Consider the following 17,234-nt stretch of genomic DNA (forward strand, 5'->3'; position numbering starts at 1 on the left):
ATCGATTCGAAAAAACTAATCAATTATACTCGATTAATCGTGATAAAATAATCGATTATTTTTGCCCATTATTAGAAAATTATACATTCCCAATTTTTTTTTTTATTCCATTAGGTATCACTATTTCATTTCAATTCTTCCAGTACCGTATATTGCGTGTCTCTTTTTTTTATACGCATGAATAGGAACGACGATTATCGAAGATCTTTATCCGTGATTGTTATACACGATATTGACAAATGGCTGTTTTTATCCTGCGGATGTTGTATCAATGTATAATATGCGGTATGCGAGAAGCGAGTGGTGAATTCGAATGAAATCAAAAGCGAATTCACACGACTTACAACAACTCGATTGTATTAATGTAACGAACCTGACAATGAGAGATGACCTTTCGCTTGTAAGAAAGCTGCGACACGCTTCGAAATTTAGGCAGCACAAATTTATTGCTGCACCGAATCACTGCGAAGACTTTTATAAAATGACTTGCTTTAATTTCTCACTTTCTTCCCCTTCGGTCGCCTTGCGGTTTTACTTTTATATTATATACTTATATATATATATATATAATATATAAGACGTCAAGTAATTTTCAACGAAGGTAAAATTTCACCGTTTTATTTCACTTTGCGAGGACTTTGACACGGTCAACGCGTTTTTTGTTTCTTTTTTTTTTTGTCACCAACCGCAGCGTCAGTTTAATTTTACAAATTGCTGCAATTAGCCCACGTATTCCGCAGTACAATTATTTTTTTCTGTGGCACAAAGTCGTCGAGTGTCCAGATATTATAACTGAACGAGAATTGGCGAAAATGTGTAACGAGTACTTCGTGCTTCTTGAAATTCTGTTCCGTTAATTGGTTGCGTCGAAAGTTGATGATTGTAGAGATGAAAATAGATAAAAAAAAAAGAAAAGGAAAACGTAGGAAATAACAGTAGTCGAAAGTTTTACAAACTGATTTTATTTTCGTAACGGGTTGATATTTTTGAATTTTTTTTCAACAAAGAGAGAAATTTTTAGTTCCGGTTACCGCTCAGTACTCGACTATTTTCATTTTTTACCACAATAGAAAAATATAGTTCTAGGTAGGAAATGAAAATTAGTTTTCCAGTATCCGTTACTATTCTTTATCATTACGATCGCCGTTGCTATATTTTCTTCGCAACATCGATCCGTCAAGCATTGATAAATCAACACCTGTTTCAGGCCAGGAAGTCGAGCTGACGATGCACGACGGCACAGTGAGGGATTTATGCTTCCTCGAGGACACGTCGAACAAATCGAGTTTATTGATAAGCGGAGGAGCCGGTGATTGTAAAATATACGTAACCGATTGCGCGACCGGTACACCCTTTCAAGCATTGAGCGGACACAGCGGGCACGTATTAACGTTGTATAATTGGGGTGGAGCGATGTTCGTTAGCGGATCCCAGGACAAAACCGTAAGATTCTGGGACCTCAGGACAAGAGGATGCGTTAATATGGTCACACCGGCAACTGTTCCTGGTAGCAGAGTGAGTGATTTTTTACTAGTTAGATTTCAGGATGATATATTTCTATCTCACTTTGTTGTACTCTGCTATATTCCTGCGCCGATCATATTTTTATTGAATTTACAAATATATTTTCTTCTTTTTTTTTTTTACACGCAACGCCTGGTGGCTGGCTATTTAGATAATAGTCTTTAGCTATTCTCATTACACCTTACTTCTTTTCTGTTATTGGAAGAAACGAGTTTGGCGACGAAATTTAACAGTCGTGTACACGGGAACTATGCGATTTTATTTGTTTTTCCTTTTTTTTTTTTGATTTTATAAATTATTTTTCCGTCGTACTTGGAAGTGATTTTAGATTCATAATTTAGACGAGTTTCAAGCGTGTGATGATTCGTTGTACAGATTTTGGTAGCGATTTAACGAACGATTTGAAACGACACGTGTTTTCATTTTTTATTCAAGGTCGGTTTTAAAAACGAAAAGCAAAAACGAAAAAATAAAAACAAAAAATAAAAGAAATACGAAAACATGTACAACACTCAACGTCTTGAAGGATATTTCTTTCAATCCCTCAGCATCGTGTTTTCTCTGACAGAAATTTCTTCTCCAACTGCAAATCGATGTTTAGTTTAAATCAAACTTGTTTTTCTTCACAGATTTTAACTGAAAAAACAACGTAGTAACATTTAGTTTCAATTTTACCGGATTTCTTTCGTCTTGCCCATATTTAAAATTTTTTCGTTTATTTTATTTGTTTTTTTCCTTCTCTCTTCATTTCCCGTCCGATAAAATATCTGATCAAATTTTTTATCCAGCACTCCTACGTAAATTTTACTGCCATTAGGGATTTCTCGTTCCTTCATTTCTCATTTCTAATCTTCGTCGCATTACATGTGACGGAACACGCACCCTTACGATGATCAGATTTTTATCGGTCACGCGAGAATCTCACGGGGAACTTGACTTCCTTACTTGCCTGAGTAGCATCTGATACCGTTGCAGGTCGGAAGTCCGGTCGCAGCTTTGTGCGTCGATCCCTCAGGAAGACTTCTCGTCTCTGGACACGAGGACAGCAGCTGCGTTCTATTCGACATACGCGGTGGTCGGACAGTTCAGTGCTTCAAGCCCCACGCGTCCGATATTCGAAGCATCAGGTTTTCACCTTCCGCTTATTATCTCCTCACAGGTGGATACGATAATAAACTTGTTTTGACCGACCTGCAAGGTAAGATGATATAAAATTCTGTGAATCGAGACAAAGAAATACGAATAAAAAATAAAAAAAATAAAAAACCAAACTTTTCAAAATTTATTCGACTCATTGTTAATTTCTTTTTTTTTTCACTCCGTTTTCTTAATCTGTTTTACAGGCGATTTAACGATGCCGTTACCCAGCGTCGTCGTAGCCCAACATCAGGACAAAGTCATATCCGGTCGCTGGCATCCGACTGAATTTTCATTCCTCAGCACCTCCGCCGATAAAACAGCAACACTCTGGGCCCTGCCTCCAGTTTAAAGAAAATTATTCTCGTTGTTGTTTTTGTTGTTGTTGTTGTTGTTGTCATTACGGCGACGATTATTTTTTTCTGTTCGTTTTCCGTTTCTAGCGTGTGTTTATCTTTATTATTATTATCATCATTATTATTATTATTATCATTTCTTAACTTTGACGAAGACGAAAAATCAGCCCTAGTCGTGATTTACGAATTGCTACTCGACGTATATATATATATATATATATATATATAATGTCAAAATATATATGGTGTCAATTTTTAAATCGCGACTGTACGCATATTTACTTATTTATTTATTTTAGCATTTTTTTTTTTTTTCTTCATGTAATCATGTTCTCGAACATTGAAAGACTACCATTGCGGTAAGACAGAAATCTGTTGCCTTCTATTCGCTAGAATGTAAGACTTGTGTACCGTGTATAGACACCTTGGATAACCTGAAATTTTCTTACCGATTATTGGTAAAACATTTTTATTCGCAGGACGATCGATCGTTCGATCAGGATCAGATAGAATTTAAGAATAACATGCCGCGATATTATTCTGCAGTTCAAAAAGCGTTTACCATGACTAATATTTAATTATTGATTTTTTAATAACGTATAATCTTATTTCGGTTCTTTCCTGCCTCAATTTCACGGGATATAATCGCTTGTAAAATAATGTGCGCAAAAAGAAACGGAAACGAATTCGTAAGATTTATATAATTTTTAGACAAGTTTTGACCATCGACAAATTACGAGATGAATTTCTTGGTGGTGATTGATCTGGATCTATAAATATACTGTACAGCAGTTAAAAACTGTAACAAGACTGCGGGTCAAAAAATTTTCCGTTCAATTACACATAAAATGGTTAAAGAACGGGTAAACAAGCATATGAATATGATATTATAATATTCAACGACAATTTGATTTTATCGAAAGTTTGTTTAATAATAGTCACAAATTATGTTATAATGCTTCATAATTATACACATGATCACGATTAATTTGCTTTATCTTTAATACGCGCCAGTGGTAACCAGTTAACCTATTTTTTTTTTTCTTTTTTTTCCTCCTCTTTCATACATCGTCAAATCGTTAAACAAACGCAATGTAAATATTTGAATGTGGTAAAACTTAAGATTAATGGTCTGAATGTAACTGAGCTACTACTATTATTGCTACTTCTATTATCATAACTCATGTACAGATTATAAGACTCTAATGATTCTAATAATTATACAAAAATAACTGTAAACTAAGAATAATTTCTACTCGAATATTTTACCACGTGCATGCAAAATTTTCCACCTGTTTTGCTTCGCGATCTTTCATTTATGGTGGAGTATCAATACTTAACTTCTTTTTATTTCCGTTATGTTTTTTTTTTTTTTTTTTTTTTTTTAAGTAACATTAGTATCTCTATTGTACGATTATTCGATATCTTTACCCTTCAGGTATTGACGTTTCAGAATTTTATGAAACCGCAAGGTAAACAATTTTATCTATAAAGTAATATTTTATTCAATTTTACTGGATCACTTGTTGCATTCTTTTATTCCGTAATATCGCATTATAGCATTTCGTTGTTTTTTTTTTCTCCCACTTACAAATTACGAATCACACCAAATATATGTATCTCTATTAATATTACAAGTATTTCTAATTTGTTTAGATAAGATAAGGTTGAACATTAAAGCAGATGACAAATTAAGGAAAGAAAAGACGAAAAAAAGTTAAAAAAAAAAAAAAAAATAAGTACTGATCCATACTAAAGGAATATTCGTATTTATTACGTAGTCGTAGCCGTGAGAGTAACCGAAGTATTTAATATTCTATATCTATAATGTAATCTGTTTTATACCACAGGGTGCCAATCGCACTTTTCAATTTTTAATTTTCTCACAACGCGAGCAAAGGTGAGGATTTTAATTGCTTACGTTTTCTTCCCTCTTGGATATTATTTCGTACGACAGAGAGTTGAAAGAACGGATAGAACGAGATTAAATAAATACAATGTAAAACACTAAGATAGAGATAAAAATTGTAGATTAATTTATGAAAAAAAAACAAAAAAAAAAAAAACTCATCATATATTACATACAATATTACAGTCTTTTATATAAACTTGACGTTTATTTGCAAACTCGTAACTGATAATGAAACTGATAGCTGAAGTAATCGTAATAAAAAAAGAAATTAATTATACTAATGATGAATAGAATTTACGTTTTAATGGTATTAAAATTCAATATAATTCAAGTGCTAAACGTAGTGATGAAAAATGTTTGTTAAAACACCCAAACGCACTTGAAAACAAACGTCTGAGGCAATTCTCAATGTATATTGCAAAGGTTAGACGAACACGCGTTTGTTTCACGGAATCAAACGTATAATTACAACGTGAAAATAAACGCAGAATTACAAACACAAAAAACGTGAAAAAAAATAAAAATAAAAATAAAACAAATAAATAAAAACAAAGAAAAGAAAGAACAGTAAGCAAGTACGATGTATCAACAATATCCGCCTATAGATTGTGTATAAATGTATAATGAGAGGTTTGCTTCTGTTTAGCAATTTGTCGTGCCTTTTCCCGTGGCTGCTTCTGGGCGATACACGTTTATTTTTGTATATTTACCCACCAGACTGTGGGGTGAATTTCGTCGCGGAGGGGCGAATCGTCGAGTTAGCTAATGAATACAAAACGGATACGTGAAAAAGCATAACTATAATCCAACAATCTATACAAACCCAAGATCGTGTGAACAAAAATGTACGTGTAACAGTTGCACATTGTATACCGGATTAATAATAATAATCGACAAGTAAATTAATCTGTTGTACGGAATATACAAGTTTATTACGGTATAATACCATAATTATTAATAATAACTTATACCTTTGTACCTACTACTTCTTGTAGATATATACATATACATTATGTAATACATATATATTATTACTATTATTATCACTATGATAATAACAATTGTTATTATTATAACATGTCATGTTTAATTTAAAAGTATAATATATATATATATATACACATATATATAAATAATTACTACATTATTAAAACTAATTTGAAGAATATAAGAATACGGTAAATCGTGCTGTTGGATTGAATTTTTGATGTAATAAGTAAAAGTTTCCGAAACAGCGATATATTCGCGATATTTTTGTGTGCAACAGAGGTGTATGTACGCAGATCGTATTTTGACGACAAGTGTTTTTCGAAAAGTAGGTTATAAAATTGACAATACGTCTAGCAATTTGCGGTTGGTGCGCGATTACCGGGAATTGGAAGAAGAATTTTTTCCCCCGACGTAGAGTGAAAGAAAAAAAATTTTTAAATAAAAATTTCTCGTACCCTGTAATTATGTAATTTTCCACCTACGCCGAGCCTCCGGCGGGGCACGCTTCTTTCGTATAAACGCGTACGTGGAAATACGAGAAGAGAAAAGAAAAAAAAGTAAACGAAAAAACCCGAAGGGCCTCATCAATACGAAATTAAGGACGAATTACCGGTATAAATTTCCGAAAACGTTGAGAAGTGAGGGAGAAATAGGTACGAAAGGGAAAGAAAAAAGAGAAAAAGGAAAAGGAAAAGAAAATTGGGAAACGTGAAAAAGAACCGGCCGATAGAAGGTTGTTGACTCCTCGACGCGAGGTGAAACGGGCCGATAGTTTCGGCTTCGACCTAAATCGTCTAGTAAACTGAGGATAATGCTTGGTAATCGATTTATAAAAAGGGCTTGTTCAGAAAACGAGGAAATTTTGGAATATTTTAGAGAAACATGGGACGGGTATAACGCATAATGATTGATTTGATTGAAGATCGCGCCTGAGGCTGTTTTCGATTATCAGTCACTCCGGGTTGAAAAGAAGTGCGTTTTTTTCCTCCTTTCGCTTCACAAAAAAAAAAAAAAAAAACTCACGCCATCGCGTTACGGGGACGGAAACCATTATTTTCGGTATTATCTTCAAGCTCTTCATCTGTTTAGATGAAATTTAATTTGTTACAGTTAATAAGAAAAAAGAAATGGAAAGAAATAGGAAATAGAAAATTTTTGGTTCACTGAGAAAAATTTCATACGTTACAGTAGCTAAAAAAATTGAAATATTTAAGAACCGAGCGGTAAACGGAACTAAAAATTTCTCTCAGTGTTATAATTGTCAATACAATACGTTCTTTGGATATCGCATAATTAAATCCGTTCTTTTAATTTACTACATTTTATCAGTTGAATAAGGCTTCAATAAGAATCTATTGTTACCCCGATAGAACGAGCGTAATGAAAAATAACCAGTAACCGTATTAGATTATCTGTTTATAGAACTATATATTTTTTGACTATTGTAAAAAATGAAATTAGCCGAGGGTGATTTGTACTCGCAACGTTTCACTTCTTTTTCTTTTCCTGTTCCCCCTTAAACCTGACGGTCTTGGAACGGATCGTCGAACGAAGCTCGAGTCTTTTGCTCCGCGGGGTTAAAACACCGAAATCACGTAAAATTAAACCTTAATTATGAAGATCCTCGCCGACACGCCGAGAGGGCATAAACACAAAGGCAGCCGGGCATAGGCTGGATTCTTGTCTTCTCCTCAGCCCGAGGACACGGATTTTATTCTTGGACCCACCCACTCACTCGAGAAATCTGCTCGCTAAGGCCCCCTTAATACCCAAACCGACTCTACCGCAGGAATTTTCACCGTCTGGTGATACGCTTCCCCCCCGGGTTACGAACGACGATGGCTATTCGGTCCGACCGCCTTATGACAGGGTTCAAATTCCAGGCAAAAATGTCCTCGGGCATGCGGCTAGCGGACCAGAAATCTCTTTCGTCGAAACGACTCCCTGGCAGGACGAAAAAAAATTTTTTTAAATAAAAAATTTATCGATTTCTACGTAGAGTTAAAAAATTTTCGAGAAAATCAAACGAGTTATCGATCATTGAAAAAAAAAAGAAAATTAATAAAAGTTGTTCTTCCAATGTGTAAACACAGCTTATTCAAATTATTGATTGAGGTATTTATTTAAATAATCAATTTATTACAGATTTTTGACACTTCTCATCTATAGTCGTATTCTTTCTTTCTTTGAATGCAAAACTCAAAGCTCTGACATATATTTAATGGCGTCTAAATTTTTAACACCCTCCCGGTTTTGGAAAAAAAATTTGGATTTCTTCTGTTTTCGAGTGACTCGATGAGACGAATTCAGAGCGAACGACGTTTAGTTAAGCGCGCGTGAAGGGTCGAAGGGGCATTAAAGTAATAGCTTCTCTAAATAATTCATCACTGCACGCGTATTCAAATTAATAACAGATTACGAGAATTACCGCTCGCCAATCATCCGTCTCAGCCTCTCTAGCACATGCTTTGTTTTTAAATAATACACTATCATTTCAGCAGAGTTTCTCATTCGTTTTGTAAATGTAGGTATAGAGGATGAATAGAGACCCTCGCTGTTGTTCAAATCTCGTATCTTATCGGATGATCGCCGTACGTAAGCCGGAGGAAAAGGAGATCCGAGAAATCGTGTAAAGTAAGCCGTAACAAAAAAGAAAAAAAAAAAAAATATAAATAAAAAATCAAGTCGAATCGTACAATTAATTGGTGGTTTTTTTTTTTTTTTTCTTTTCTCTCCGTCTTCTTGTCAAAAATATCCAGAAACGGGGATTTACAAAAGCAAGCGCCACTGCCTGGATTTCGAATCACATTCAAATGAGGAAACGACTGAACTAAAATGATCGCTTAACCTTTTCCAAGAAAAAACCTGCTCCTCTTTCAGAGATAATAATAATTTAAATCTTCCCGCTATTAGCATGCGTATAATTTGCCGTTTAGTTTTGGGCATTATATACGTTTAACATTATACATACACGGTATACGTAGATTTCGAGTCGTGGTTGGCGAGGCGCCGGGGACTCGATTCTTAACTCGGAAATATACGCCTAATGCCAACCTGCACAGTTTGATGCGCATTTAATAACTATCGTACACCGTCAGCTATACGTATACATACATATGTGTATACATGTATATTGCCTAGACCATAGCCTATAGAAAGACGTATACTTATACCGCAATATCTGTATGCATATTAAAATTTCGGCAAAATGGATCCTATTTATTATTATCTTTTTTGTTTTTGTTCTGCATAATTGCGTGTAATTCAAACGAAACGTTGAACTTATCACAGTCGAATGATTAAAAGATTGTGAAAAAAATAAAATCACCGGCCTTGATAAGTAAGTGTATCCATATTTTAATATACTTACACATTGAGAGAAATTTTTTGTCCCGGTTACCGCTCAGTCCTTACCTATTTTCATTTTTTTCCACTATCGAAAAATATCGTTCCAGGTAGAAAATGAAAATTACTTTTCTAGCTGTTACCGGAAACTCTAGTATCCGTTACTATTTATTTTAACGATAAATTGACGTTAAAGCCTTGTTCAACTAAAAAAGTAGAGTAAACCTCAGAAACTGATTCAGCGTTCCAATAACCAAAAAAGGATCGACAACAGCGGAAAATGGTTAGGCGTACCTCGTTTTTCGTAATTCCAACAATATTCAACCAGGTTTTTTTAACGATACCTGTTTTACTCAATTTTTGAAGTTACTGTAACAAATGAAATTTTTCTCCTCGTATGTACGTAGAGTAATTTATGGATAAAACGCGTTAGTTAATTGCGGCTATCGATTGATTTTCGGTTGTTTATCTGTTTCCGTATATCCCGTTCTTATCCTCTTTCCAATTTTCTCTATCCTTTATCTTGATTTTTTCATTTTTCTTCCCAGCTTCTATTTAGCGTGATGTATCACGTACCGTGCAGACGGCCGATGCATTTCGTCGGTCGGCCGGATATAGCGAGAGAGAGAGAGAGAGAGAGAGGGAGAGACAGGCGCATATCTGGATAGACAAACGACACGTGTTGTGTGCATTCCCAAGTGCACGTATATCCGATTTATACCAAAGTTATACCTGCCTGGCTGCCTACCTAATTTGAAACCAAAATGAGCAGGTTTTGCGGCATAATTCATATCGGCGGGATGATGGTCATTCCTTCTTGCGGGCTTTCATATATACATACATATATATATATACATATATACATGTATACATACACATTCATACGTACGTGTAAGTGTGGATATAGCTGAGTGACTGAGAGATGATGCAGAGGCCGGGATGCTGTTGCGGGTCATAACTCTTTGTAATAGCTAATATCTCACAACAGTCGTATAAATGTGAATTGGATACTAGTTACTACTTACATGTTAGAAAGATTTATTTCTAATACACCGTCTCTCTATGCATGTGCATCGGCGTAACCGCTCATCTCGCTCTCATCCGCCATCGGAGCCCCTATTCTCTATATCGCTATACATATATATGTATATGTATATATGTGTATGTATATATTCACTCTCGCCCGCGTATCTTTCTCAGCCAATTAAAATCCACTTTTAATCGCTCACCGGTAATTGCCTGATATTATGTTGTCACTCCGGGGTTTGCGCTCGTCACAAATTTCTTCGTACCATTTTTTTCCCCCCATTTATTTTTCTATCGTTATTACACGCAGCTACCCCATTTCTTGTATACATCCCTTGATCTAGCAATCCGATGCCATTTTGCAATGATTCTTTGTTTTTATATTCAAAGATTCTTTCTTCCTTACTCGTTCGCGCTAAATTGGAATTTTGGAAAGTTTAAACTCATTTTTCATTCTTATTGTCGTTGAAATTTATTGTTTCAATTTTGACTGTTAGCAAACACTTCTACATATTTCTGCAATTATTGTTTGCAACATATTGAATCCAAATTTGTGGACGAAAAAAATGTCAAAATAGAAACGTGACTGAAATGAACTGATTGCAAAACGGGTACAAAGAAGGGAAAATGGACGTTGGTGTAATAATTATTACGAGATGGTGTAACACGTACGTTAAGTATTTGGCAAATTATTAAATTCACAAGGTAAGAATATTTCTTGAAAAGTACACAAACATTAACCACTGGAATTATAATTAGAAGCTTATTGATATCCATGCCTCGTATCGAATCGCTTAAAAATGTTTGAGATCACACAGATTTGTTCGATTTCACTATGCGATGAATAATTTTTCTCAAAAGAGTATTTCTTAGGAATTCGTTGAAACATTTTTTTCGTCACGCGTGCATCTTTCAATATTTTATTTTACAACATTGCATCGATGTGCATCGATTACGATCAAGAATTGGAAATATCGAATTGACTGTTGGAGAAAAAAATCTGTTTCAGATATTATTTAGAAAATGGTCTTCGGAACAAAACGAGCCATCGTACAAGAGTAAAATCGATCGAATCGATCAGGTCTCTAATAATTTTGAAGCAATTTGAAACCAAGCATAAATGGTCAAAATTCTCACGGACAATTGTAGTATTTTCTACATCTGTCCCCAGCTTCCAATCGCAACAATTCGCTGAACCTTGAACGTACAACGACCACCTTGTAACGAGATTGGTAAAAAGTTAAAACTTTGGGCCAAGCAGCCTCATCAGAAACCGCTTGGCTCCGATGTTCGGTATTGGCGAAGGTAACGGGGCACGGTGAGTGATTCAGAAGGCGGTTTGTCAGTGGAGGAGATATAGTTAAGGATGAAAGGCTTCTCGCCATATCCGAGTCGTTGGACCCCGTTGTTCCAACCGGTCCTAATAACCGCCCTCGCATGGCCCAAGGAACTCGAGGGGCCTGCAATCACGTCATAGACAACTCTGACTTTGGTACTCGATGATTATCGCGGACAATAATCACTGACATATTCCAGTAAGTGTTCCTCCCGACTCCGCTCCACTCCGCTCCATTCCATGGCCACGGTGCTCTCTTTCTCTCCGATCCATCCCGGTCCTATCACGGCCATATATATACTCGCGTCCTCCTCCCTCCGCTCCCGCCTCATGTCTTACAGGTATGTGTTATATACGCAGCTCCGCACCGCGTTTCTCTGCCCACACGATAATCAAAGACTCCGGTCTGCTCGACGGACGGGCATCTCTAATTCGGACCAATTACCCCGACGATTAAAAGGATTTAATTGCCTAATGTGGGGCCTCGCTCAACTTGGGAGAAGAGTGTTTTAGAGAAATATATATCACGATGGTCATTCCCAACGTTCTTCGTCGGGAGTACGGGTGAAGGGGAATGGTTAAGGAATCTTACGCTGCGATCGTCTGACCATTCGGTAACGTACCTAACTTCGCTCCTCGTAGTTTGCCAAAGTTTCGTTCAGGCAATGCCTGCGTATGAAGTCGGCACAACGAACACTTACTTTCACCAAAAACGTTCAAAATCAGTCCAATGATCGTTGCGTTCGTTCAATTCAACCACTTACTTCCAGTGTTTGGTTTAATCGAACTAAACACACAAAAATTTCGTGGGATTTGTCGAGCTGGAATCATTTTTCCGAAAGTACCATCGGTTTTAAGAAAATTCGCGTGAACGGAACTGCACGTTATAGCACCTTGTACCCATATTCACGATGCACGTGTTTTTTATGTTTGAACCGTAGACTGGATGATAGAATGGTCATGTACCGTACATTCGATGTGCTACATGGTCTCGATTTGCACAGGTTTCATAGAATAAACGTAAACTGCACGCATATGGCAGTACAAAATCGAAGGTATATTAACGAATTCATTCCAAGTGACACCAAAAAAAGAAAAAATTCTACGCGAATCCTCATAGAGTAGACCACACGGTCCGAACCAGAATTTAATCTTTTTGCGACCTCTACTGACCAAGAACGATACCGTTTGCAGCGTGAAGCGACGTCGTCGAGGACGAGGAAAGCTTTTTGCCACGAACGAGCATCGACCGAATGAGCCACCGAAGAACTCCGTCGGTGTTAACTTGAGCAGAAAGTCCTGCAGCGTTAAATAAGGCCTCTATTTTGCCAGGATCACGAAGACCGCAATAACTGATAATCGTCCAGGAAGAGGGAACGGACCGCAAGATGGATATAGACGGAGGTAGGGTGGAGGGGTAAAAATTAGGGCAACGGAGGAGGACGGAGGAAGCATAAGAGGAAGAAGAGGCGGAGGTGGAGGTGGAGGATCGTACTACGTTGGAGTAAAGTGCTGCGGCTAATCACACACCTCGGTAAGATCCAAATTGCATAATTGTAGGCTGCGGGACCTTCTTGAGCGCGCTCCGTGGCTTCTCTTTCAGGACTACAGTCGTATAACCAAATGTTCCTCCACCTTGGCCGTTACACCCGCGAACATGGTTACGCGAGAGTGTGTAAGTTTATGGTGGTCACCACTCCCGTACTCCGACTATCAACACGTACGTGCCGGAGCTGTTCGATGCACTCTCGAGTCCTGCGACGCCATCGTCGTCTCTCCTTGCGAAGGGTTGCTGCCGGAGGGTTGCCTGGAAGCGCGTTTATACTACCGAAAAAAGGATTCCACACGAGCGAACCAAGCCTGTCCCAACGTGAAGTATCATTTTTCTTCGAAAGTCATCGGATTCGTCCCAACTATCCAACGGTAGCTGCTATAAGTTCAGTCTCGTGAATTCTGAGAGAGGCAAAGTAAAACAGGAGCCGAAGGATGGCCCGAGTATTTACAAGGGAGGGAAGGGCAATTTGCCAGAGAATCACGTAGCCGTCCTCGTTTTAAGTTTAGAGTCCAGAAGCCGCTTCTTTCGATCAGATATGTAACCGACTCGACCCCGTGCTTCGTACAGACGATCTTTTTCCCGCACTATCACCACCTGAGAGACTTCTCGAGATCCGAGATTCCATCATCTGTTCTTTCCTGATCCCTGCGGGGAGCCTCGCGTCGACGCGCCATTCATAACCTGGGAAGGTCGTCCTGCGGCACAGTCCTCCTCGTCGTCGTCCCCGAGGACCCGGAGACCGTCACCCAAGTGTCGTCTTGCGTATATACACACGAGTCGAGATTGCGCTCTCTCGATTCTAGCGTGTGTAGAATACACCAAGGGAGCGAGACGTCCCGCGGGACTCTTAAGGACCCCTGCTGGCTCTTGGAGTACCAAGAGTCGCGCCGCGTCGAGAGCTCGAATTCGCCAACAAGTTAACACCGCTAATTAAAAATAATGCTTATTATCATTAACGATGCTGTGGTATTGTCTCGGTATCATTTTACCAAAGCAAAATGACGAGGGTTGGACCACGATAATGGTTCTTGGAGTCCAAAGCACGTTGGGATACGTCGGTATTAAAACGTACTCGACGATCAGGATTCTTAGCGGGATACGCGCACGTATTGCTGACTACTTCTTGCTCTATTTCCTCTGCATTTAATCTCCCGTCGATTATGCCAAACGCGAGGTTCGCGCCTAGATTTCTTTCTCTTCCTTTTTCGCACGCTTGGACGTGTCTAATACGCGTCGACACATTTGACGTACCGCAGTTATCGCATGTAAGCCGTTCAATGCAAGTCGCAATTATCTCTCGATGATGAATCTCGCACCGCTGCGTGCAGCAAGGACGTAGAGATACGCTTGTACGCGCAATCTTGCGCCGATGGTCGAATGAATAAATATTGTTTATATTACACGAGTAGCCGACACTCGTCCCATAAACGTCAGTATTTACCTCGAATAGCATCGTAATTAATTCTTCGTACAGTACTGCGGAAGATTCGAAATCCATGAGGTTTGAAAAATCAATCGGTCAAATCAACGGTTACCGTAACGCAGTGAATGTTACTTTCGCGTTCATTCCCGCTATAAGCGAATGACTCCTGAACGCGAATCCATTCGGCGATCAAAGTGGGCGGATTCGTATCCTATTTCCCAAACCAGATATTCAGGATTACAGGTACAGGATAAGAAATGCGCGTGGACGAAGGAATCTCGTGACAAACTATCGGAGGATCACGCGTGGATCGCAATCAGGTGTAAGACGACGATGCACGTCCAACCGCGGTATCTATCGACGGGGTGTCTAATTAGTGACTTCACCTGTAGCCCATTATTTTCCAATAAATTTCGTTCGCCGAGCGTCGTCTAGGAACGCTTACCCAAATCGGATAATTATTTCGGCTAATAAACTAATAAATAACAGTTGCTTGTCGTAAGTCACTATACCCGCGTATAATCTACCTTTACTCCTGCATCAGGCGGCCCGCGGCTCTTCGTATATAATAAAATGCAACTTCACCTCCGGTGTTTTCGGGGTATCTCTTGGCGCTCGTCAGCAGTCGCTGCATCAGCGGGTATAATGCACCGAAAAACGGTATCTCGCATCAACGCTAATTAAATCAGGCCCACAACAAATTTTTTTATTTGGTTATAAATTTTTCCTATTTATTATTCAACCGTGACAGCGGGGTGCTCGTTAGTCGAACGCTCGTTGTCTTCGCCCCGCTTGAATTTTCGGCCCCAAGTTTAGCCGCCTCCCTCGTCTTATTGCTACCCTTCCTTACGTCAACGCTCGTCTCTCCTACGTATCGTCGGAAATTAACCGAGTGGAAAGAAAAAGAACTCGCGATCCAAGATTTTTCAACAGATACAAGTCCTTCCGGTCTTTCGACGCGTGGCACAAACGTGCGCTGAGAAAAATTTCATTCGTTACAGTAACTAGAAAAATTGAGTAAAACAGGTATTGTTAAAAAAAAAAAATTGGCTGTAACGCCAATTTATCGTTGCACTAGCGTTAAATTTTCGCAACAGTGGCAAGAAAATATAGCAACGGTGATCGTAATGAGAAAGAATAGTAACGGATATTAGAAAACTAATTTTCATTTTCCACCTAGAACTATATTTTTCGATTCTGGTAAAAATGAAAATAGTCAAGGACCGGGCGGTAACCGGAACAAAAAACTTGTCTCAGTATGGCCAAAAAAATAGTCAAAAATCCCGAGAGTTTGTAAAATCGAATGATTCGACAAAATCGTCGAAATGATTCCTCCCCAGAGATTATTTCGATTTCCTTTCAAGAAACTCTGCAGCGAGGTGGTGACGCCTGGCGGCTGTGACTCGACTCGTGGAGAAGCAACAGGTGCCTCGTGGCTGGATGAAAGAGACGGACGGAAAGGGAGAGCGAGATGGAGACCGGAGAGAGAATGGTACCTACGGAAGAACTCGGAGTCGTGCCTCGAGGCGCAGGAATCGTTCATGGAATTATTGAAAACCGCGCAACGTTTTGCAATTAGGTATATATAACCTTATACCAACGCGTATAAGATACCTGTGTCTGAATCCCCGGGTTATTATCGAATTGCGCTACGGTATTACGTTTGCTTAGCTTAATTCGTTCTCATGCATCGGAGGTAAGAAACATGCAACGGTATATATATATATATATCGGTGCAAACACGATCGCTGATGTACAAGTAACCAGCAACGCAGCATATTTGTTTTATTTATTTGAAAACATCAATTTTCCACCACCAATGGTAGGTATTATTATTCTTGGATCACTAATAGTTGACACTTGGTGCAACTTCTTCGAGCTATTGCGCGTCTCCGATCTTCATCATCCGGTAAACAAATTGACAGATTGGCGATATGTATCGTGAAATCTTTCGAACGCTTTTTAATTCTCCTTCGAAAGAATCTTACATACTCTCCAATTACTTAAGATCCCGATGGAAGCGGAGTGAAATTTTCTTTCATCCAATTGTCTTCTGTTATAAAAGTTGCACCAACGAAAGTGATAAAACAGGATCTTCGCATGGTCTTGCAATGGTTTGCAGCGGAGATTTTAAACGACAATTACAGTATTGATTTCGGTATTTGCTGATTGGGTTGATACGGCAAGTTCGTGTATCGTGGCGTCAGAATGTCTTCGCTCAATTTTCGGACAGAATTCAGGGGATAATTGAGAGGTTCCGCTATGTCCGGACATTCATTCGTCCCAGATATGCAAAAATTTCTCCGAGTTACATTGACGCGATGACGCGGATACGCGCCTTTGTGTTTGCGTAATTTTTTCGGCGATGGTGTTCACCCGCAGGAATTTACACATTATACAGGGTTACATGTGTGTATAAAAGCACACATGCGTGCGCCTACACTTTTACATTCTCGGCGAGTTTGATACATGACGAGGCAGGATTTTGCAACGAGTTCGCGAAAAACGACAACCGTTACCTTCATTGTCGATTCGACGACTCGCTTAACCGTGTCTCAAAATCCCGAACTGACATCGGTATGGGTAGACGTACACGCGGTTTGTATCCGCGAAGAGATTCTTTCTTTTTA

General features: G+C 38.5%; 1 protein-coding gene across 5 annotated transcripts in view; it reads left to right on the forward strand.

The window, feature by feature from the left end:
- The window catches only part of LOC124174689 (WD repeat-containing protein 47), a 102,058-nt gene extending 96,650 nt beyond the window's left edge, over positions 1-5,408 (forward strand). For 4 of the 5 annotated variants that reach the window (XM_046554075.1, XM_046554072.1, XM_046554073.1 and 1 more), the window contains exons 8-10: positions 1,208-1,515; positions 2,482-2,722; positions 2,868-5,408. In XM_046554075.1, the coding sequence (XP_046410031.1) occupies positions 1,208-1,515; positions 2,482-2,722; positions 2,868-3,013 (695 nt within the window). In that variant the 3' untranslated portion in view covers positions 3,014-5,408. The remainder of the gene's footprint in view (positions 1-1,207; positions 1,516-2,481; positions 2,723-2,867) is intronic. The other variant, XM_046554074.1, reaches the window with a different exon arrangement.
- The last annotated feature ends 11,826 nt before the right edge of the window (positions 5,409-17,234 follow it).

The sequence above is a fragment of the Neodiprion fabricii genome, chromosome 2 (genome assembly GCF_021155785.1).
Source record: "Neodiprion fabricii isolate iyNeoFabr1 chromosome 2, iyNeoFabr1.1, whole genome shotgun sequence".
Classification (NCBI taxonomy): Eukaryota; Metazoa; Arthropoda; class Insecta; order Hymenoptera; family Diprionidae; genus Neodiprion; species Neodiprion fabricii.